General features: G+C 33.5%; 3 protein-coding genes and 2 non-coding genes across 6 annotated transcripts; 4 read left to right on the forward strand and 1 right to left on the reverse strand.

Moving 5' to 3' along the window:
• Window positions 1-5,375: 5,375 nt before the first annotated feature.
• On the forward strand, window positions 5,376-5,741 carry LOC104119192 (nuclear transcription factor Y subunit C-2-like). The gene has a single exon (XM_009630631.2). It carries the CDS (start codon window positions 5,376-5,378, stop codon window positions 5,739-5,741), a length of 366 nt encoding a protein of 121 aa, XP_009628926.1.
• A 1,534-nt stretch (window positions 5,742-7,275) lies between these two features.
• Window positions 7,276-10,817, forward strand: LOC104119139 (LIM domain-containing protein WLIM2b-like). Its single transcript, XM_009630565.4, has 5 exons — window positions 7,276-7,530; window positions 8,730-8,829; window positions 8,914-8,933; window positions 9,351-9,440; window positions 10,371-10,817. The coding sequence occupies exons 1-5, from the start codon at window positions 7,396-7,398 to the stop codon at window positions 10,629-10,631; spliced, it is 606 nt and encodes a 201-aa protein (XP_009628860.1). The 5' UTR covers window positions 7,276-7,395; the 3' UTR covers window positions 10,632-10,817.
• Window positions 10,818-11,982: 1,165 nt separating this feature from the next.
• On the forward strand, window positions 11,983-19,230 carry LOC104119148 (uncharacterized). Of its 2 annotated transcripts, XR_004503122.2 has the most exons (15): window positions 11,983-12,644; window positions 14,153-15,092; window positions 15,177-15,228; window positions 15,304-15,424; window positions 15,708-15,806; window positions 15,925-16,221; window positions 16,298-16,405; window positions 16,907-16,978; window positions 17,086-17,172; window positions 17,439-17,510; window positions 17,608-17,697; window positions 17,972-18,079; window positions 18,166-18,234; window positions 18,770-19,049; window positions 19,143-19,230. XR_004503122.2 is itself a non-coding variant. In XM_009630577.4 (14 exons), the coding sequence occupies exons 1-14, from the start codon at window positions 12,132-12,134 to the stop codon at window positions 18,842-18,844; spliced, it is 2,703 nt and encodes a 900-aa protein (XP_009628872.1). In that variant the 5' UTR covers window positions 11,983-12,131; the 3' UTR covers window positions 18,845-19,230. The 2 variants fall into 2 exon arrangements, 1 of the variants encoding a protein (XP_009628872.1); XM_009630577.4 differs by having other exon boundaries at window positions 18,770-19,230.
• Window positions 15,507-15,666, forward strand: LOC117273174 (U1 spliceosomal RNA). The gene has a single exon (XR_004503134.1). It is a non-coding gene; the product is annotated as a U1 spliceosomal RNA (small nuclear RNA).
• A 5,226-nt stretch (window positions 19,231-24,456) lies between the features above and the next one.
• On the reverse strand, window positions 24,457-24,530 carry TRNAV-AAC (transfer RNA valine (anticodon AAC)). Its single transcript has one exon. It is a non-coding gene; the product is annotated as a tRNA-Val (tRNA).
• Between the last annotated feature and the right edge of the window lie 138 nt (window positions 24,531-24,668).

Consider the following 24,668-nt stretch of genomic DNA (forward strand, 5'->3'; position numbering starts at 1 on the left):
TTGAGTTCTAAAACATAAGATGACCTTTTGGGTCATCACACACCGAGTCTTATGTGCCATTTGTGAAATGTAAAAAGTCGTGTATGCGAGGTGACGAGTACATACTCGGGCTTATATGTTCAAAATTTATTGGGTTAAAGTCTTAGGCATTATTATGTAGTAAATTGAATAATTATTGACATTTATTAAATCATTTATTTGCCATGTCTCAAGTCTCGTTTGTTGAATTTATTTTTATATGATAATTTGATGTGATTGTTACTTGAATATTTATGTGAATTTCGTGAGTTTGTTGATTGATATTTTCTGGAAATAATTATATTATAGATTTTTCATCTGCAAATAATTAATGAAATAAGTTTAGACTGAGGAGTTAATATAATTATCAAGAATTTAGATTAATAAAGGTGTTGCCCTATACTGAGTATTTTTTATCTCTATTGATTGTTTTGAGGTTTTATATACGTTGTGTGGAGCCTTGGGCTATTTTTGAGAAATTTATTAATTTTACTATATCATTGGAATTGGTTGTGGTCGTTGGGCAAATTGTGATGTGAATTGATTGTGTTGTATTGTCGTGATAATATTCCGTATAAATTGTTGTGCGATTTGAGTTATTATTATGAGGATATAAGGGTGGCATTTCACTATTGATATTATGTGGGCATAAGGGTGGCATTTCACTATGGTTATGTGTGTTGAGATATTATTTGGGCGGAGAGATAAGGATGACTATAGGAGCGATAAGGGTGGCTATTGATATTGTCAGGGCGGAGGGATAATGAAGGCTATTATAGGAGTGATACGGGTGGCTATAGGAGAGATAATGGTGGCTATTGTTAGGGATGATACGTGATTATGTGGAGTTATTGAGTTGATAATTTTTATGTGATGATGTGGGGTTATTGTATTGGTAATTTTCATGTGATGTTGTGATTTTTCTTGTGTTTATTTTTATATCTTGTGCAATTTTTTTTGTTGTTAGTAAATTGATAATAGTCTGATCTATGTTGAAATTGGAAGCCTGTGGCTATTGCCAGGCGGATTATGAAATAAAATGTGGGGACGAGGTGCCGTGAGTAAATAATGATGATATTGGCACGTGAACTGTCCGTGCAATTGTGATATGAAATGTGGGCACGAGGTGCAGTGAGTAAATGATGATGATATTGGCACGTGAGTTGTCCGTGCGGTTGTGACAGAGAAATTGGCACGAGGTGCCGTGGAATTATGAAAGTGGGCTGAGACCCGTATTTTTATGATTTTGAAATGAGGTGTCACAATGTGACTTTTATTCGAAAGATATTTATTTGAAAAAATTATATTTGAAAGAGATTTATTTGAAAGAATTATATTTGAAAGATATTTATTTGAAGGAATTATATTTGAAAGATATTTATTTGAAAGAATTATATTTGAAAGATATTTATTTGAAGGGAGTCTATTCAAAATATATTCATTGGAGAGTATTATATCCTGAAGATTATTATTTAAAAAATATATAGGCGAAAGATTTATATTTGAAGGACCTGATTAATTGGTTGTACTTGTATTCATTATTTGTTGAGCAATATTTATGGTGTTCTTGTTGCCCTGCTATTTATGTCACAAGTTGATTATTGTTGTCATCATTGTTATTTGTTTTCTATTATTTTTGTATATTATATTGCATAGGTTATTAGACTAGTGAGTGTCTTGACTGTACCTCGTCACTACTCCACTGAGGTTAGTCTTGATACTTACTGGGTATCGACTGTGGTGTACTCATAATATACTTCTGCATATTTTTGTGCAGAGCCAGGTATTGGAGATATTGGACTCGGACAAAGTTAGAGTGTGATCGCAAGGATTCAAGATAGAGCTGCTTGGTCGTCGCAATCCCTTGGAGTCTTTCCATTTTATTGTACTGTTAATTATTAATCAAACAGTATTGAGTATTCGATTGTTGAGATCCTTTCATGTATTCAGTTAAAGTTCGTGACTCAGTATTACTAGTCTTGGGAGGTTGTTTAAATATTTTCGTTGTTGGTTTTGACGCTTGTATTAAATTATATGTAAAAAAATGGCTTTAAATATAATTGTAATCGGCTTACCTAGTCTTAGAGACTAAGTGTCATCACGATGCCTGTGGTGGGATTTTGGGTCGTGACAATAGATAACCATCTACTTTAAGCTTAATGGATAACTTAAAAGGTAAGTAAATTAGTAATTTTTATAATTAGTTAAAATACATTGATAGTGTTTAAATTGCTTTTAGATCATTTCACTGGAAAAATGAAAACCAATACTTCAGCCAAAAAAAAACAATATCCATTCCTAAACAAATAGATCTGTAGACCATTTTTTTTAATCGGAGTAGTAGTTATAATGAAAGAAAATAATTCGCCAATGTCAAAATAGAGGTGGATTTTGACCTAATAAGAATAAACTTGTGAAAAAGTAATTAAATATGACATGAGGCTATCAAATTCATAATTAAAATACTAAATAACCTGTCAATCTCAACAAAAGCAATAATTTGTCCTGATAAGCAATAACATAATCGGAGATTACAAATTTAGTCAACGTCAATATATTGTAATTAGATGATGCTATGAAATTCACATTAAAATCAAATTGATATATGATTATATTCACCCCTGGCATTTTTCAAACTTTATATTTTTGGGTGTGGTCATAGGTGACGATTCAAATACTAAAAATTCTTTAATTAACTGGCATGCTTATGTCAAAATAGTTTTTCCTTTTATTCTCTAAAATAAATCGATCATTAACTAGTTCGTAATTTTATATTCTACAGACAAAATAGTAAGTTGGAAGGCCATTTGATAAATTAAACTCACCTTTCAAAAGAGTCCTTTTATAACTTTTTTTTATTAAAACAAAAGTACGTTTTTCAACTCTAAAAAAAATATCTTTGAAGCTTTTTGATAACAACTATCCACTATGTTCATTTTTATCGAAAAAGCTTATAAGTTATTTATGCATTATAGATTTTTTATACTATAATTTACAATACTGTAGGGTTTTTGAAACCCTAACTCCTACAAGGCCTTTCTTCCACGTTTACGTTTTTGTACCATTAACTTGAGGCTGTCGTATGAACCCATACAGTATGTCAGAGGCATCGACGAGTGAAGAAAATCGTAACTGTTGTATTCGTCTGGCGGATCCGAACGATGTTGATTGTCACTGTTGTGTTTTATTTAACAGTGCTATAATAGACAATAAAGATAATTATCCTCCTGATGCGCGCTTATACCTATATATATCGATAGTATTTGGGTTCATAACTACTGTTTCTGTTGCAGTAGTAGTAAGAAAATTAGCTTACGATCAGATACCAGCTAATGGTAATCGCTGCAATTCGTCCTGTGGTTATATGACCATCCCTATTTTCTTTTTAGTTTTGACCTTGTTATTTTGTTTCTTACATGTGCCTAAGAAGAAAGTAATTTCTTGGTAGAAGGAGAAGCTTATTCAAATACTAAAAATAGGAATTAGCGACGGATAAATTCTGTAGCTAAACAGAAAAATTCGTCGCTAATCCTATTGAGCGGATAAATTTTCAAAAAATTCTGTTAGTTGTGAGCGATTAGCGACGAAGTTCGTAACTAATTTTAGTTTTTTTATTGATTAGAAGCTATCCAACTTGTTTCCTTTATTAGTATTAATAGTTCTAATGTTTTCATTTATATGTTGTTTCATTTAATATCAAGTGTTTCTCTATGTTGTTTAATTATAATAACAAGTGTTTAGCGATTTCCGAGAGAAAAAAATAGTTTAACTTCTGTGCAGTAACATAAAATCGTTGAAGTTATATATTTGGTTATCAAATAAAAAGTTGTAGTTACATATCCATGATAAATGGAATTAGTAAGTTAAAATATAAGGAAATTAACCTTCTATAATAAATTAAATTGCATTTATAGTGTAAAAATATTATTATATTATAAGTAAATATAAGTTAACTCCACCTCAAAATAGGTTCTCGTGTTGTATTCCTAGTTTAGGATTAATCAGTTGATTTTCTAACTCTATCTTATTTCTGTCCCCCCGTGTTGCATCATATCTAAGAGATTCCTCGGTTCGGGCCAAAGAAACAATGTCACTCGATCATTATCAAATTGACTGCAATCTTTTTCTGTCCGTGAAGATTCCACCAGAGCGCCATTGAAAATATTTAGATTTAGATAGTTATGAAGACAAGAGTATTTCAACAAATAAGTGTTTATAACTCTATGTTTCATGTAATTATTGCAATGGAAATATTTAAATTACTAGTTAGCTATATTCTTATTGTTTTTTTGTCAGAAAAATATTCTCCCTCTATAATGCAACGATTTCTAGAAGAAATAATGATAATCAACAAGTCTACGTTTAATTAAACAAACATGTCAATCTCACCAAAAGTAGTAGTTTGTCCTGATAAGCAATAACATAATCGCAAATTTTAGATTTAGTCAACATCTATATAATTATTAGAGGATGCTATGAAAGTTGCACATAAAAATCAAATATGATAAAATTAAAAAATTGACAATTCATCACTCCCATATTTCAAACCTTTTTTTAATGTAATTAAAATAAATCGATTCGTCATCAGTAATAATTCACTATTTTTCAAGAGTTATTTTGCAAGAAAAAAAATATTTATTTCCTTAGATTACATTTTCTCATCCTCTTGTCAGTTTATACACACTTTGATTATTCCATCAAATGCATGTTACATATCTCCCATCACCTACACAAAATCAGAGTGTCCAAAGTCCAAATTAAGAACTTTGGGCATTTTAGAATCTCTTACATTACCAAGACGGGACAAGTGTATTTTATCTAGCCAAAAAAATTTATTAAAAAAGAAGAAGAAAAAAGCATAAAATTATATTATAAGAAACCTCCAAATATTGAATAAGAATTTTGTGAAATAGTCTCTAACTAGTACCCTCTAGCCGGCCAAGACAGCCGGCCATCCTATTTTTTGCTCTTACTACACTCCATATCTATAAATATATAAATGCATTTTTATAGCTCTTGAAATTAAACCAACAATTACAACCTTCTTTCTCATTGTTTCACACAAAACCCTATATTCACTCCCCTCACACATCACTCCTATTATTCCAAAAGTACTTCGTAGCTGTGTTGGTAGGACATAGCAGGTATTGTGTAGATTAGCCGAGGTGCACACGAGCTAACCCGAACATCACAGTTATTAAAAAATTGAGGCAAGTTGGGGCATATTCACTCTCCTCTCACAACACTCCTATTATCCCAAAAGTACCCGATATTTATATTGGTGGGAGGTAACAAGTATTCGTAAAATTAGCTGAGGTACACATAAGCTGATCTGAACACCACGGTTATAAAAGAAAATGAGGCAAGCAGGGGCATATTCAGGAATTCTTTCAGGAGGAATATCAAAGACAGGGCCACACTCATTACCATTAGCAAGAATCAAGAAAATAATGAAGAAATCAAGTGATGATGTGAAGATGATATCTGGAGAAGCTCCCATTATTTTTTCTAAGGCATGTGAATTATTCATTGAAAAACTCACAAAAAGGGCATGGATTATAACCATGCAAGGGAAAAGAAGAACTCTACATAAAGAAGATGTTGCATCTGCTGTTATAGCAACTGATGTCTTTGATTTCCTTGTTAATTTGGTTACTGAGTCTAATGTTGCTGATAATAAGTGTGAGGTGAATGAGGATTCTCAAGTTATTGTGGAGACATAGGTAAAGACAGAGGCGGAGCCGGGATTTAAAGTTACGTGTTCGAAATTCTAATTTTTTTTAAGTTACTAAGTTCTAAATTAATAATTTGTATACATTAAATGAACTTACTGAATTTGGCCGAACCCATAAACTGTATTCTAGCTTAGCCCTTGTGTCAAGGACACACACTAAGGTTTTTAAAGATGATAACAACATTTACGTTTTATTCTTAAATAAGCTGGGATCAGTTTTATATATATATATATATATATATATATATATATATATATAAATTAAATAATTTGAATTGTCTACGTTTGTTGTTGATATTTGCTTTATCAGACTCATTATATATATGCCCAATTTTATGTTGTTCGAATTCTTCGAAAATGTTGATGGGTGTGTATCTGATCGTCCGCAATTAATGCATTTTTGGAGGATCTGACACGGATACGACAACTATTTTAAGAATCCGCGCAACATAGGTCCAATTAACAAAACAAAAAAATGGACTATGCTAGTCTTCAAAAGTATTAACCTATCTTGTAGTTTCATATAGGTCCAATTGAATCGTTTATTGCTTTTATTATAGTGTAGTAGATTGTTTCGAAGTACGTTACAGAAAAAAAAAATTACGTTATGCAAATTGACAGTGTAAATATTTGGGACTGAAGAAGAATAATCAAAAAATAAGAATTGAACTTACACTTGTTGTGTAAAAAAAATATTTGGATCGCATTTTTTACCTTTTTCCTAAAAGATATTTCCTTCTTTACTTTTACCTTTTTCCTTTTTTTTTCCCCATGCATTATCCAAATTTATCATTATCATATACTCCATATATTTAAAATTTGAGCATCATCTAATAATATATTGATGTTGACTAAATGTACAATCTACGATTACGTTATTGTTTAACACGATTATAACTTTTGGTGAGATTGACAGGTTATAATTAGTTTAAAGCAGTTTGTTGGTTATTATATCTTCGGGAAAGCGTTGAATTAAAGAGAGATTAATGTTTGAAATATTTAACTGTATTTATCTTACAATAGAAATTAATAGAATGTTTAATTTATGATTTTATTCTTAAAAAAGTTCCTACGTGGGTCTTAATAGGAGCAAAATGCTATAAATAAGAGTATTTCGTATTTATTAGTAGAAGAATTAGCCCAAATAGCCGCCCACCCAAACACTTAAACTAAAAATAGACGATTGAGGTATAATATATGTATTATATATGTATAATCTATGTATATGACTAAAAAAGTAAACAATGAATATCACCGGTTATTTGTGTAAAGATCCCGAACCGACACCTATTGTATGAGAAACGACTCCCAACCGAGTTAACTATCTTTTTTAAAGTTTCTCTGTCACATATATACTAAATAAAGTTTAATTTTTATTTTCATTTTCACCTTCAAGCTCCCAACTGAATTAACTACCTTTTGCATGTCCTTAATCTTAGGCAAATTTTAGCTAATCCATTCATTTATATAATTGGTTCTTAGCCACTAAAAAGAACAATAAATCAAGTAATTCTTCATTGAGTTAAATATTCATGAGCTTTTATTCCATTATAACTTTGGGGATCTGAGATTATTCATATGTAAATGATCTCAAATCTCAATTCCCAAATAATACAACAAACTTAAAAAATCAAAATAAAATCATGTCTTTTTCAGGAACCCAAACAAAATGCAAGGCATGTGATAAAGCTGTGTATGCTGCAGAAGTGATCTCTGCAGGTGGTGTTAATTATCATAATACTTGTTTCAGATGTAGCCATTGCAATGGACGACTTGCTGTAAGATTTTACAATTATTTCACTTCTTTAATATTTCATGAATTTTTATTGGGAAATGTTATGGTACGGCATGATGCAAAGATAAAGTTATCTCTATGTGATTTATAGGTCACGGATTCGAACCGTGAAAGTAGCCACTAATACTTGCATTAGGGTAGACTGACTACATCATATCCCATAAGGTGCGGCCCTTCCCCAGGACCCTATGCAAACGTGAGATGCCTTGTGTATCGGGCTGCCCTTTTGTTGTAATATCAAATTAATTTGAAGGGGATCGGAGCCTTGGAGCAATGATAAAGTTGTTTATGTGTGACCTATAGGTTACGTGTCCGAGCCGTGTAAGCAGACACTAGTGCCTGCATTAGGGTTGGCTGTCTACATCATACCCCTTGAGGTGCGGTCATTTTCCGGACCCTGTGTGAACGCGGGATGCCTTGTGCACTTGATTGCCCTTTTTTGTTGTAATATCAGATTAATCCAAAACGAAGAATTAACCCAAATAGTTGCTCAGTCAATTGCTTAAATTAAAAATTATTGATAAATGTATAATATACATGTTTAATCGATGTATATTACGTATATAACCATGTATAATCAATATATAATCTATGATACCGTCTATCAAAAGTAAATAATGAATTTGACTGGCTGTGTTTGTGTAAAGATTCTTTAATGAATAGATACAACATTTAGGTGTTTTGAAGATTCATCATAAATAGACTAATTTTATACTAGCTATTAATCTATTGTAATCTTCATCCTTTATTAGAGCTTCGGACCAGTAATATTGGAGCCGCTTTCCATGAATGATGGTCAATTTAATCTCTTTTACCCGAAAATTACAATGTGTATAGATTAATTTTATTTTATGTATATATATTAATTGTTGAACCTTATCATTAGCATAAGAAAAATAAGATTCTAGCGTAGTTATAAAAGGGGTTCAGAAAATATTTTAAGTCATAGATTCGACTCCTAGTTGTGACATTTCTTAAACATATTTTGAATCACTTGATTTTCAATCTTGCCTCCTGCGACGCTACTTGCAATCGGCAATGTGAGCAATAACACACACACAAGCTGAATATCGAATAAATAAATAAAAGTAGGAAAAAGGTTAAAAATAATTTTTCTATGTGAAAGATCATCAATTTTGAAGCTTCTAATTTATTTTTTGTTGATTTATCTTTGAATTATAGTTGAGCAACTACTCTAGCCTAGATGGAGCTTTATTTTGCAAGCCACATTTTGAACAGCTACTCAAGGAGAAAGGAAGTGCCTCTTTTAAGTCCACATCACGTTAGTTTTTTCAAATTTTTTTAACATTTTTTATTTTTATTATTTTCCTCAACTAATTATTTGTTTTTTTATATCAATGTGCAGTTGGGAGGAACAATGACCTGGTATGTATCTTATGCGTACCTTAACAATTATCTCGTCTATCCTAATTTATGTGACACTTTTCGTTTTTTGAGATTCAAATTATGTGAACTTTGATCAATATTTTAAATATTTTTTATTATTTATATCAGAATAATTGTAATTTATAGTATTCTTTGTATAGTTTTTAAATATTTAAATTCTAATCTTAAAATACCTAGTCCAATTTAACTTTGAAAATTCGTCAAGTTATTGACTCTCCATATGTGAAAAGTACTACATAAATTGGGAGTATTTTTTTATTTGTAAAAGAAAAAAGTTAATAATATGTCATGTACTTACTGATATTTGTTAAAAAGTTAATAATTTACTGATATATACTAATTTTATATATATTAAGAATGTTTGAGTTTCATCTTTATATATTGTTGTGATTACAGAACAGATGCCCTAGCAAATTGTCCTCTCTATTTTCCGGCACTCAAGAAAAATGTGCAGCATGCAAGAAAACTGTGTACCCATTGGAAAAGGTAAGGAATTTTACTGTAATATGTTATAAAACTAAATAATTACGTAACAAATAGAGATGGCTCATAAATATCAATCTACTTGTTGGACCTAGAACTATCTAACCCATTTATTCCATAAGATGTGTTTCATTTGGGAAGGTGAACTAGACTCGTTCCATCATCCCCTTATTACTGACATGCTATGGGTTGTCTTGCGAAGATCTTCTGTCCGAACTTTCGTATTTACTCTCTCTTAGAGGATAAATTACGCCTTCGCTATCACAAGAATATAGCGATCGAAGAGGTATGGCTCAGCTGCTTCGCATATTACACCGTATTGCCCGAAAGGGCATGCTGCAAGAGCGTAGGTGAGTGATAAGCGTAGGAGGCATTCCCGAAAGGCAGCATTCCAGAAAGCTTATGTTTATTATAAAACACAGGGCAGATTAAACAAAAACATTTCTCACTCATTCTTTCATCTCTTAGCTCTTTGATATTGGTAAAGAGCTCTCTTTCTTCTCGCCGACATGATTGTTGTGACACACTAAATAGTCATAAAATAAATATTATACGTGTGAAGAATATTGAGATAGTTTCTTCCACGATCAAGGGGTGTGCTATATATTGAACACCTTTACCTTTAATTAGAGTTTAGAGTTCGAACCGTGAGAATAGAGAAACCTCTAGAGGTAACATTTTACTCTTAAATGGGTCTTGCATGGCGTAAATCTTAATTAATCGGGACCAATAGATATTGAATACCATATGGTCAATTATACCAACCAAAAAAAAGAGAGAGCGTTCTTTCTTCTCATTCTTAATTAAATAAAAGTAAAAAGGATAGAGTTTTAACATTTCACTTTCACAAGAGTATTATTTTTTTCATCTTTAACATTTAATTAAAATACTCTAAAGATTTTAATCAAAATACATATATGATTCAAAAAACAGGTGACAGTAGATGGAGAATTTTACCACCAATCTTGCTTCAAGTGTGCACATGGTGGATGCAAACTTACAACATCATCATATGCAGCATTAGATGGACTTCTCTATTGCAAACCTCATTTCTCTCAATTATTCAAAGAAAAGGGTTCCTATAATCATCTTACAACAACTACAAACAAAAAAAATAGTGGATCAAATGATGAACAAGAAATCTCTACTACTACTGAAGCTGAACCACAGGCTGCAGAAGAGACTCAAGATTAGTCATAATTATGAAAATAGTGTTGTTAATTATTGTCAATGAGACTAATTATCTTGAGGAGAACACGCGATTATATTGGTTTTCTTATTTGTTTTCTTCTTTAATTTTGTAAAGCCTGTTAAGGCACCATATATATTTGTATGCTTTTTCTCAGTTTTGCTTTAATAAGAAATCCATTATTTGTTTTACTTTTTTTTGTTTAACTAACCGATAAAGGCATAGTTCAGTGGCTATGTCGATTCAAAACCTTATCTATTAGAAACATTCTTTCTATCTACATAAGGTAGGGATAAGATCAGTGTATACACTATTCTCCCTAAGCCCTACTATTAAAATTATACTGAGTATATTATTGTTATTGTTGTTGTTAACCGATAATCTAAATTTGCATAGGTTAGGCCCACTAAGTGTATAAGGAATTTCATACTAGAAGGTTCTCAATTTTTAGAAAGCTCGAACCTAATACATCTAGTTAATACATATGAGAGATTCAAGATTAGTTGTAATGAATATTTAATATTGCTATATAATGAGACTAATCATTTTGAGGAAAACATGCAGAATATAAATTAGTGGTTTTCTTATTTCTTCATTTGCAATTTTATAAAGCCTATTAAGGCACTATTCTTGATAGAAAAAATTACGCGACACATCAAATATTTATACTATATTTACTATTTGTAGTTATACTTTCAGTAAATTTACTATTCGTATATAGCTATATTTGAATTTGATAGCAAATCCATAAAATAAAAGATTAATTATTTGGAACTGAAACGAAAGAGCAACATGCTCTCGTAGCTCAGTTGGTTAGAGCACTTGCTTAGTTAGCGAAGGTCTTGAGTTCATCTCTAAACAAAAATATTTTATTTTCTTATATTTCTATATTCGCTTAATTAGTTGTATTCGTTGCACGAATGAATATTTTTTTATATAATTTTTTTAAAAACTATCTTCCACAAATTAATACGATTGCGCGAACGAATACTATTCGTTGTAATATATACAAATTAATAACAATTGAATAATAGTTACGAATGATAATTAGATAAACTATAGTTATTGGGCTCTAAACTATAGTGGTTTATGAAACCCCATTTGTTGCCAAGTTTATTAAATAGCCGACCATCCAACCGCTTAAACTAAAAATAAAATATATAATATATGCAAATTATATATAATCAATATATAATCTTTGTACGTGGCTAAAAAAAAATAAATAACGTATATGACCGGTTATTTGTGTAAGGATCTTAACTGTTTTAGCATATAAAATAAAAAGGAATTCACGTGCCAATCACGTGACACCCCTTACGCCAACACCACGAATTCCAGAACTCTCACCATCTCAAACAAAAAATACTTGAGAGAGGATAAACCAAAGGCAAATTCTCACTCTCTACTGGTTACACTTCACAAGTCTCACAATCTCTCGTTCCTCTAAACATCTTTAATATTAGTCAATAATATCTGATGAAATTTACTTTGAATTTTTTTCAAGAATGAACAACCTTACCTTTGACAAAACCTTAACGCCCAACCCCTTCTTGTCAGTTTCATCTTTACACAATTCAAGAATCTCAAAATCCCTTTTCCCCCCAAAAAAATCCAATAAAGCTACTATTTTTCCTTGTAAACATGATAAGTCAAGCTCCCTAACAAATGGGTTCTTATCAAGAACACATTTTTTACCCAAAAAATCCAAGAAAGTTATTGTTTTTGCTTATGATAATGATAATTCAAGCTCAATAACAAGTGGGGTTTTTTCAAGAACTCATCTTTTACCCAGCAAATCCAAGAAAGTTTCTGTTTTTGCTGATAAATATGATAAATGCAGCTCAATTGCAAGTGGGGTTTTGTCAAGAACTGGTTTTTATGGCAGAAAGAGCAAGAAAGTTGTTGTTTTTGCTTCTAAAGAGGATGATAGGAGTAGTAATAAGCTTGACCAGTGGGACCAAATGGAGCTCAAGTTTGGCAGATTGATTGGAGAAGACCCAAAATTGACCATAGCTAAGGTGGTCTACATTTTACCTTGTTCATTTCAGCAAATTATGTTCTTTATTGGTTTTTGAAATTTTCTTTGTTTAGTTAAGAATATAGGTACTCCCTCCGTTTGTATTAGTTTGACTTGACACAAATTTTAATAAACAAGAAAGATTTTTGAGATATGTGATCTTAAATAAGGTATAAAACTTTTGAAACTTGTGATCTAAAATCTGTCATAACATTTGTGTGGCTATAAATCCTTCTTATTAAGGAAATATTGAAATGTGTCAATCTTTTTTAAACAGAATAATAAGGAAATAGTGCCAATCTTTTTAAAATGGAGGGAGTATATAAGATTCGTATAGCCGACCAAAAAGCTAGTTTTGTATTGAGACATACTCTATTCGTTTCAAATTATGTGAACCTATTTGACTGGGCATGAAATTTAAGTAAGAAATGAAGATTTTTATGCTTGTAGTCTTAAATATGCTATAACATTTGTGTGACTATAAGACTGTTGAAATATGTGATCTTAAATATTTCATATCATATGTGCGGCATAAGGGTAATATGAGAAGTTTAAGTTAGATTGTTTTTAATATTGTGTCATTTATTTTGGAACGGATTGATAAAGATATAGTGTCACATAAACTGAAACGGGTTCATTAGGCTTCTTATTAGTTGGAACTTCCAATTATCTAGCCGACCCAATTAACTAGTTTAGGATTGAAATGTAGTTGATAGTATATATAGTTAAGAGACTTTTGTATTGTTTAATTTAAATATGAGGAGTCGAGTGATTGTTTCTACTTGTGTGCTGAGAATGGAGAGTTTTATCCCCTCTAAAGTTTTAAACCTTGCTCTGTTTACCAACGAAATGAGGATTCTAGAGGAAAGGAGAACTAATCGTGCATCTAGGATTCATGTAGCCGACCCAAAAACTAGTTTAGAATAAAGAAATAGTTGATAGTATATATAGTTAAGAGACTTTTTGAATCAATGCATTTCAAACTTGAGGAGTTATGTTACTTTTCTGCATGTGGTGAGAATGGAGTGTTTTATCCCCTCTAAATTTTTAAACTTTGATTTGGTTACCAACAGAATGTGGATTACTATAGGAAAAGAGAACTACTCTTGTATCTGGAATTGTACTATACAGATTGTAAGTTGATATCTGCTAATATATTGTGAGTTTCTTAGTATTGACCTATCTGTAACTTAAGTTCCAAAATTTCAGTCTCTCATGCCAAAGTTATATGCTTCTGCGTTACTATTGTAATATATTCGTATTTTGCTGATTGCATAGAGTTATCAGCGCATAAATGCAGGGTAAGGCTGCGTACAATAGACCCTTGTGGTCCGGCCCTTCGCGGACCCCGCATAGCGGGAGCTTAGTGCACCGGCTGCCCTTGTGCATAGAGTTATCAGCATTTGGAAGAGGAAAAAAGTAAAATTTGTGCTAGTAGTAGCATTTTGAATGAATCTCTGGTTCCTGTATGTTTCTTTCTATTTCTGATAGTGATTCTTGATTTCATAGATAGTAAGTAGGAAGACAAACCCGGATGCATCTTATCTTGAAATCGAAGAGTCATTTGAAAAGAAGAAGGGTAAAACATCTGGTGAAATTGTGGAGGTTCCATTTGACGGGTCCAAGGAAAAGAATTCTCTCAATTCATCAAATGGATTAAATTTGGTTCGCCCCGTGCCCAAGAAGGGAGTTAAGTTCGAGGTTGATGATAAACCCCTAAAGACTGAGGGTGATAAACAAAGCCAACCAATTTCAAGGCCTGCAGTAAGTAGGAGAAATAGTGTTCCAAATGTTATGTTGCGGAAACCGCTAGAGACCGTGGGTGATAATAAACAAAGCCAACCAATTTCAGTACCTGCAGTAAGTAGGAAAAGTAGTGTTCCAAATGTTATATTGCGGAAACCATCTTTGTATTCTGAGGATGATGAATCATCGAATTTCAAAATTAGGCCAAACTTGACACTCAAAATGAGCAAAGAACCGAAATCTGAGAAGTTTAGTGATGTTACATTGTTGAAGAAGCCGGAGCCAATGAGGATCAACTCCGTCAGTAGTGAAAACAATGGACAATCGAGCGATAAGTTTAGTGATGCTGCATTGTTGAAGAAGCCGGAGCCGATGACGATGAGTATCAACTCCGACAATAGTGAAAAGAATGGACAATCAAGCGATATCTTACCTGTAGCTAGCGACGACACTACAGATTCTAGTCTAACTGCAGTGTATGCATCAACTAATGAATCCAAAAACAGCTTGCTTCTGAATAAGCCAGAGTCTAGTAATTTAAATCTGAAGATAGATCCAAACCAAGAATCTTCCGAGGATCAGCGTGCTAGTGTTTTGGATGAAAGTACGTCGAATGCTGCTAACGTTTCTTCTGAGCATAAACTTGACCAACCGTTACAAAGTAGCATAAGTAATCCTCTTGAGGAGCAAGGCTCAGAGACAGGTAACCGAATTCTGTTCTTGACAGATACTCGTCTGAAGTGGTAATTTAAGCATCTTAATCTTTTTAAGTTGATTGTTTTTCAAGGATTCCAGCAGACTGAATCTTTGGATGCTGCGCTTCTCGGAAAACCCAAAAGGTACTTGTGGACGTTATTTGCCTTTAGGTACTTTGCTGTTGGATTTTGCTTGATTACTAACTTGTGCTGCTATAGGTTAGGCCAACCTAAAAAGGCAACATCAAGTGTTAGTCAAGAGGCAATGCGTCGTGTCAAATCAGAGGGCTACGGAAATGCTTCAGAGATTGACAACTTCCTGGCAAAATCACCCATTAAGGTAGATTAATCATTTTTCTTTCTGCATCAGTTCCTTAACTAGGAAAAATGTATTGATAAAAAATAAAAACTGAGTGCTGCAAATACTTACCTGGACACGGTCAATGGGCAATCATGAAGGCCATGGCCTAGGTTGGTGACCTCCATTGCACATTCGAGGGGTGCCCGCCTAAGGTCGGCCCAACTGGCCGAGCCTATGTCATAATTTGTGGCAGCTGGGGCCTGTGTTCCCGCGGCTCCTACATAAACTGGAAAAAAATAAACTGAGTGCTGTAATTTTGTAGGAACACGAGGATAATGACTGGGTAAGAGCTGAAGAGCTTGTTAAGAGTGGAGGAAGAGATGAAGTGGAACTAGTCAGCTGTAGCACCAGAGGGTTTGTTGTAAGTCTACTTACTACCCCAACTCATCATATTAGTTCATTTTTTACTTTTATTTAGTGGCAGGTGCACATCTGCTCTCAACTTTTTTCTTATGGAAACTCGCGGCGTCTTTTTACAGGTATCTTTTGGTTCCTTGATAGGATTTTTGCCATACCGCAATCTAGCAGCGAGGTGGAAATTCTTAGCTTTTGAATCCTGGTTAAGGGAAAAAGGCTTAAATCCATCCCTGTACAAGCAAGGTTTGGGGATCATTGGAGGACATGATGGTTTTGGTAAGGCAGCTTTTCCTGAGGCCGGCCTAGATCTGCAAATTGCTCAAAATGTCGAGGAGATCTCGTCAGAGATGAAACTTGAAGATCTTCTCAGGATTTATGACCAAGAGAAGCTAAAATTCTTATCATCATTTGTTGGTCAGGTGAGGAGAGCATCATTATTTTATGTCAATATTAGTACTCCGAGTTAGACCGTAATTTGTGATCTCTGTCATGTAGAGGGTCAGAGTAAGTGTGGTGTTGGCTGACAGAAATTCCAGAAGGCTAATATTCTCGATAAAGGCGAAAGAAAAGGAAGAATTGGTCGAGAAGAAGAGGATCCTTATGGTAACAACTTTACCTTGTTTAAAACTTGCAATTTTTTTGCTTATTCGTTTTCCAGCTGGCTATTTCTCAAACTTCCGAGCTTCCATAGTATTTGGTATTAGCTTTTCTATGTTAAACTGGTTATGAACATTGTGACTTACTTCAGCAGACCCGACCTGGCTTCTTCTTCTCCTTGTTATATATTGTTCCGAAGAGATATCGAGAAAATAAATAAGCATACTTTGAAATAAAGTTAATCATTGAGAATCACCCCCCCCCCCCCCCCCCCAAAAAAAAAAACAAAAAAAAAACATACTCTCCACCTTCTCCCCACAAAAATAAAAGGAAGAAAAAGGGGTTATTCTCAATAGTTCTAGTTGATTGGGTTTTGAAAGAAGCGGGAACGTATGCAATATTACCTATGTATTTTGGAGAGTAACTGTATGCTAGTATCTCAGTGTTAGTAATTTGGGATCTTGCTCCCACAATGAAGTCACCGAGCTTGTGTTATTTGCATTGCAGGCTAAACTTCAGGTTGGGGACCTGGTAAAATGTTGCATACAAAAAATTACCTACTTCGGGATATTCGTTGAGGTATATCAGTGATGTAGCATGAGCTTCTTATGGAAGACATATGACACTTGGCAGTCACTCCAGTTAACTATTGACTACATCTTAAATTTGCAATATTTTTAATATAGGTTGAAGGAGTACCTGCTCTAATTCACCAGACAGAAGTCTCATGGGACGCCACTTTAGACCCTGTGTCGTACTTTAAAATTGGTCAGGTAGTTGCTTCTCGAAGAATATACGTTACAAAATTGTGTTTCATACCTTCTGTTGTAAAAGTGAAATGAACAAGAAATTTATCTGATGAATATAAGTATAGTGTTTTGAGTTGTGAAAACGCGATACTGGCTTAGTTTGTTAATTATGTTGTGCATGTGAATGTATTTACAGGTTAAGCGCATAAAATGTTCTATGATAATTTCAGAGCTAATAGTTTTACAAATATCTTACTTTTATTGTGGAATTTGTTTTTTCTTTTCTGTAGATTGTGGAGGCAAAAGTTCACCAGTTAAACTTTTCACTTGAGCGCATCTTTTTGTCGTTGAAGGAAATAATGGTAATCCATCTGTTTTTCCTGATATTATTAGGGGGTTTTCCTGATATTGTTAGTTAACAGTGATATTTACCGATGCGTTTAAATGTACTTTTTGCAGCCAGATCCGATGATGGAGGCGTTGGAGGCTGTAGTTGGTGATCATGATAATTTGAATGGAAAACTCCAAGCAGCGGAGCAAGATACTGAGGTTTATGTTCTCACCCTTACAATTGAGCAGTTTTATTCCTTTTGCAACTTGATTCAATTTACCGAATACACCTTAGATCAGTACGTCATGGTTGTCCTCGTTTTCAGTTAAAGGGATACTTGTTATCATCTCGAACAATGAATTGCATACATAACTCAACATAGTATAGATGATACTCTTCAGAAAAAAAAAAAAGAAATCATTACTGAATCTGATTGTAAATTGCAATACTTTGTCTATGGCTGATAGTAGAATATTAATGTGATGTCGCCAGTGGCCGGATGTGGAATCACTTATCAAAGAATTACAGCAGTTTGAGGGTATTTCCTCTGTGTCAAAAGGACGGTACTTTATGAGCCCTGGTTTGGCTCCAACATTTCAGGTTACACCTTTACATAAGGCATACACAATAGAACTTAACCATTTTTTATTGTTTTCGGGAGCTTCTAATCGTCTATCTGCTATCAGGTATATATGGCATCCATGTTTGAAAATCAATACAAGTTACTTGCTCGGTCGGGAAATAGGGTACAAGAGGTGAACTTTCTCCTACTTAATTTGCCCCAACTTACATCATAAAAAATGTTTTATTAAACTATTTTCTTCCCTGCAAAAGAAAGATAAAGTTGCAGTTTTGAAAGCTATATCGGGATCAAAATGTTTAATTCTCCTGTTCATATCAATCAAGTATTTCTTGGACTTCTTTTCTTAAAGTTCAGAACTGTGAAAAAGTGTAGCCCGGTGCGCTAAGCTCCCGCTATGCGCGGTGTCCGAGGAAGGCCCGAACCACATGGGTCTATTGTATGCAGCCTTACCTTGCATTTCTGCAAGAGGCTGTTTCCACGACTCGAACCCGGGAGGTCACATGGCAACAACTTTAGCAGTTACGCCTCCTTCAAATGTTCAGAATTGTGAAATGCTTCACAAATCCTAATCTTACAATTTCTTGGACCTTATCACCTTGTTTTCCGACTTGTAACTTTATTGCTACCATCTATTCTAAAATATGTGCATAGGTTGTTCTTTTTTATCGTAGTACTCAACGGTTATATATGGGCATTGTTTTGTGCAGGTGATAGTAGAAACATTATTGGGTAAAGAGGAGATGAAATCTGCAATTCAATCTTGTACAAACAAAGTTGAATAATCAATCAAAAAATAATAATACTAAGAAAGTGACCAATCTTTCTATGGAGGCGGCGAACGGATGGTAAGGCAATGAAGCCAAACAAGCAGCTTTTGTAAAATAAGGTGCAGATATAACAGCAGAAGGGGAGAAAAGAAATTACCGAGGTGGTATCCTATTTCGATCACAAATGATATCGGTTTATTGTTTAATCCTTTGATATCAGGTGAGCTGAGTTGAGAGTGGATTCACTATAATTTTGGTTATTTTTCCTTTATCTTGTTTGTTGATATATATTTTTCTTTTTCTGATGAGTTAGGAGCTTATGTAAGGTCTATGGCATACTTAATGTTTACCAAATTGAGGTGCTTTCTGTTATGGCAAAAGAAGGGAATGATTAGGAACTATATATGGCCATCTACATACCTCACCAAGTTATGTTAATCAGCTTAAAAGATAATACTTGCAGCAAGGTAGTGTCATTACATGATTCTTTTTGGCCAGAAGTTTGAAATTGTAGGTGGAGTTTTATCATCTGATTGAGAATCCATTCTTGTCCTGACTTTTAGAATCTATGTGATCAAGTACAAACGTCATTGCTTGTGTTGTTGCTTTCTTTTGCATTTTTACTTGTGTTGAAGGTCTATCAGAAACAATCTTTCCATCTTCACAAGGTAGGAGTAAGGTCTGCGTACACACTACTTTTCTCAGACCCCACTTGTGAGATTTCAGTTGTTGTTGTTATTGTTATTGTTCTCGGGTACGAAACCTTTATGATATCTAGGTGCATGCATGCTTTTGTGTTTTCAAGTGGTCATAGTATGTGGCATTTTAGTAGTATTGAATATCGAATTATCCTTTAGCATATATAAAAGCTCATTTATAATCTTGTTTTGTAAGAGCAGAACTTTCTATATTAGTAGTGTGTTCTATGTCTCTCTCTCTCTTTCTTTCATCTTCTCTTTGTGCCTTGTGATATTATATAGAGTGCCATCTTATATTCCAACAGTTTTTCCATAATTAGAGTTGTTTCTTTTACTATTGTGTTATTGTTACTATTTGCTGCTACTGCTTCTTTTTTATCTTTCCTTGAGCCGAGGGTTTATCGGAAACAACTTTTCTATCCTCACAAGGTAAGGGTAAAGTTTACGTACACTCTATTCTCCTCAGACCAAACTTGTGGGATTGTTGAGTTTTTTGTTGTTGTTCAGAGGTTAGCACTCATTGACCGAGATTACACTCACCTAGTACAAGCTTACGTTGGATATTATGAAGGAGTTAAGTGTTTTGTTAGATTTAATTGGGTAGTGCATATAGAAATTTGCCTTTTTTTCTGTGAATTATTGCATCTTTCAATGCTCATCGATCATTATTTCCTCCTAAAATTCTAATACTAGTATTTTGTTGAAATGCATTTTGACTTTTCATCCTTTTGTCATTCTATAGTTATTATTATAACGTCCACCCATGGCTATTCATTTAGTATATGTAGATCCAGAATTTGAACATTATGGTTTCGAGCTCGAAATTCTGCCACGAACCCATTGAGTTGAGGAGTTTGCCATCTATTATTTTTACTTATTTAGTGAATTTCTTAATATATATATAAATTTTGAGTCAAATCTATATGAATAGTGACCTCCTACATCTGCCCTTGACGTTCTAATACTCAACATTTCTCAACTTGTAGAAACATTCAAGAAATCACTAGAACATTTTTCTAACTTGTAGAAAAATTCAAGAAATCACGTGTTTGGTATGAAGGAAAATATTTTTCAAAAAATATTTTTTAATTTTTTTATGTTTGGTTGGCTTAAATGTTTTGGAAAATATTTTCCTCATCAACTCATTTTCCTCCGATTGGAGGAAAATGTTTTCCCTATCAAGAGGAAAAATATTTTTCAAAACTCTTTTTCAATCTTCTCCACCCTATTTTTCATCTCCACCACCCCACCCCATCCCTGAAAGATAGACGTCTCTGTACCGATCCTTCAGACTCTACAAAGCTTGCTCGTGACTCATGAGACCTAAGTAACCTAGTGCTCTGATACCAACTTGTCACGACCCGAAATTTCCACCTTCGGGACCGTGATGACGCCTAACATTTCACTTGCTAGGCAAGCCAACGTTAGAATAATTTAAATCATTTTTAGCAATTCATTTTAGTTAAATAATAAAGAAACCAACAACCGAAATAATATCTGAATTTAAATGTGCAAACCAAAAATAATACGATGTCTAAATACCATCCCAGAACAGGAGTCACAAGTGCACGAGCTTCTAGAATAATACAAACAAGGGTTTGAATAAAATAAAGCTATCTGAAAGAAAGACACAGCTAAGATAAAGTAGAAGGGGACTTCAGAGCTGCGAACGTCGTGCAGCTATACCTCAAGTCTCCTCTGATAGCTGAATCCGAGCAAATCTACAGTACGCCGCGGGGACCAACTCTAGTATCTGCATAAGAAGTGCATAGTGTAGTATGAGTACAACTGACCCCATGTACTCTTTAAGTGCCGAGCCTAACTTCGACGAAGTAGTGACGAGGCTAAGGCAGGTCGCTTACATTAACCTGTACGCAATAACAATAATGATTATAGGAATAAAGGTCAGACAAGTAAATCAAATCGATAACTGAAGTCAATTCAACAGTTATAATTAATTATTTCTTTTATCATTCTGTTGCGGCGTGCAACCCGCTCCAACAATATAAACTTAGAATAAAATCTGTTGCGGTGTGAAACCCGATCCAACAATATAATCTTCCAATTAAATTCCGTTGCGACGTGCAACCCGCTCCAACAATATAAACTTAAAGTAAAATCCGTTGCGGCGTGCAACCCGATCCAACAATATAATTTAACTATTAAATATAAAAATACTCCAATAAATATCACATTTAATAAGAAATCGCAATGCATACAATGATTATGATTTATTTAGAAAACAAGTAATGACAAGTAGCAATTAATTGTGGAAATCAGGGAGAAAATAAACAATTTAGTATTTAATATGCTAAATGTCAAGTAGCAATTAAGACACATAAGTCAAATAAGCATGTAACAATTATAGCATGAATTCAAGACATAATGTTGGACAAGGAATATGAGAGAATTAATTAGTATAATAATTAATTCATGATTTAAAATAATTTATAATTTCAGATAAATATGCAAACAATCAATTTGACGACGTATAGGCACTCGTCACCTCGCATATACGTCGTTACACATGGAATTCACGTAACAAATAATTCAAGGGTTCTATTCCCTAAAGTCAAGGCTAACAACGACACTTACCTCGTTTCGCAATTTCAAGTGATCACTCGACCGCAACTTTTTCTTTCGAATTAGTCTCCAAACCAATCAAACCTATCAAATTATTGGCCAACAATTCAATTGGAGCTTTAGAAATTATTCATAATTCGAAAGAGACTTAATTTAAGTCATTTTCGGAAAAGTCAACCAAAAGTCAAGGTGGGTCCTACTTTTCGGAACCCGATGAAAAATCACGGAATCAGGACGCCCGTTCCGATACGAGTTCAACCATTCTAAAATTATCAAATTGCGACATCAGATTGTCTTTCAAATCCTAAATTTTCATTTTTTGAAAAGTTTTATAAAAATTTCAATTTCTTCCATCTAAATCCCAAATAAACGATGAATATAAACATGGATTTATGAAATATAATCACTTTCGGATATAGAACACTTGCCCAAGTCGAAGTCGTGAAAAATCCCTTTGGAATCGCCCAAATTCGAGACTCAAAACTCAAAAATGAGTAAAAATAGCTAACACCCGATTTTATATATTCTGTCCAGCATTTTCGCATATGCGGACTAAATTTTCGCATATGCGAGCTTGCATTGCGAGAGAAAGCTCGCATTTGCAGAACAGGGCATCCAAGCAGAAGACCGCATCTACGGACCTTCACGTCGCAGAAGCGCGAAGGAAGCCGTAGAAGCGAGAAAGATTGCATATGCGATCATGGCACTGCAGAAGCGGGCATCGCACCTGCGTCCTAAGCTTCGCAGAAGCGAAGCTTCGCAGAAGCGAAGCTTCTCCCCTGGCCTCAAAGTCGCAAAAGCGACACTGCCTCCGCAGAAGCGATCACGCACCTGCGGCCAAAATTGCGCAGGTGTGACACACCAGAACCATACTTGTGTTCTTGAACAAAAATGGTTTGAAACTCGCCCGAAACTTACCCGAGCCTCTCGGGACCTCGTCCGAATATTCCAACTAGTCTCGTAACATAATACGGACTTACTCAGGATCTCAAATCACGTCAAATAATGTCGAAATTACAATTCATACCCCGATTCGGACTTATGAGTTTTCAAACTTTTCACTTTACAAAAACCGTGCCGAAACGTATTAAATGAATTCAGAATGATTTCAAATTTGTCGCACAAGTCATAAATGACATAACAGAGCTATTCAAATTCTTGGAATCTCAATCCTAGTTCGATATCAATAAAAGTCAATTTGTGGTCAAACTTTGAAATTTTTAAACTTTCAAACTTATAATTTTTAATAAATGGCGATAACTCAAGCTAGGGGCCTCCAAATTAAATTTCGGGCATATGTCCAAGTCCCAAATTATGATACGGACCTACCAAAATCGTTAAAATACTGATCTGGGTCCGTTTATTCAAAACGTTGACCGAAGTCAACTCAAATGAGTTTTGAAGCTCCATTTCACATTTTAATCAATTTTTCACATAAAAATTTTTTAGATAAATTTACGGACTGCACACGCAAGTCGAAAAATTCTGAAAGGTACTATTCGAGTTTTCAGAACATAGAAATGAATGTTTAAAATTAAAGATGACATATTAGGTCATCACAATGATATAAAAAGTATTTTTTTCATTTTAACAAAAAAAAATACTTTCTAGAAAAAATATTTTCTTTCATTTCAACAAAATGAGTATTTTCTTTCCATGATGTAGAAAAAGTATTTTCTTTCCATGACATATAAAAAGTATTTTTTTTATTTCAACAAAATTACTATTTTCTTTTCATGTAAAAAAAGTATTTTCTTTTATTTCAATAAAATGATTACTTTATTTTCATATTGTAGAAAGAGTACTTTCTTTTTCAACCAAAAAAAGTAGTTTCTTTATAGTTATGGAGCATAAATTTCAACGTTGTTTTGCGTAAAAAAATAAAGCAACACATTATTTCCTTTGGGTTTGTGTAATTTTTTAGAAGAATAATTAAATTGTTGAAGAAAATAGAGTCTTGAAAACGTTGGGTATTTGAGGTGGGGGTGGGGGGAGCAAGGAAACATGGGGACTTGGGGGAAGGGGGTGAGGAGAGTAGCATAAAAAAATATTTTCTACTTTCTAACCAAACACTAGAAAATATTTTTCGAAAAAAGTTTTCCACTCACCAACCAAACAAGGAAAAATAAGTGATAAAATCACTCATTTTTTTGGAAAATAATTTTCATGAAAAATATTTTCCTTCGTACCAAATACACCCTTAGTGAGAGATTATATTCATTGCAATTCTCTTTCTTAATATGTTTCATGTTTTCAAAAGAAATGACCTCAATTTTACAAAGAATAACGGAAAATACATCTCATTGTTATCTGCCAAAAAAATAGGAAGTGGAAACAAAATTGAAATGCCTTCGCCCGGACTCGAACCGGAGACCTTCAGTGTGTTAGACTGACGTGATAACCAACTACACCACGAAACCTATTTGTTACAAGTTGTCCTTTTCTCTCTCTTATAACAGATACAATCTTTAAATATTTACATTTATGTGTTGCTTAATAATTAGTGCTTACTCTATTCCAATATGAAAGAAATAAAAAAAATTGACATTTTAATTTTA

This window comes from Nicotiana tomentosiformis, chromosome 12 (assembly GCF_000390325.3).
Source record: "Nicotiana tomentosiformis chromosome 12, ASM39032v3, whole genome shotgun sequence".
Lineage (NCBI taxonomy): Eukaryota > Viridiplantae > Streptophyta > Magnoliopsida > Solanales > Solanaceae > Nicotiana > Nicotiana tomentosiformis.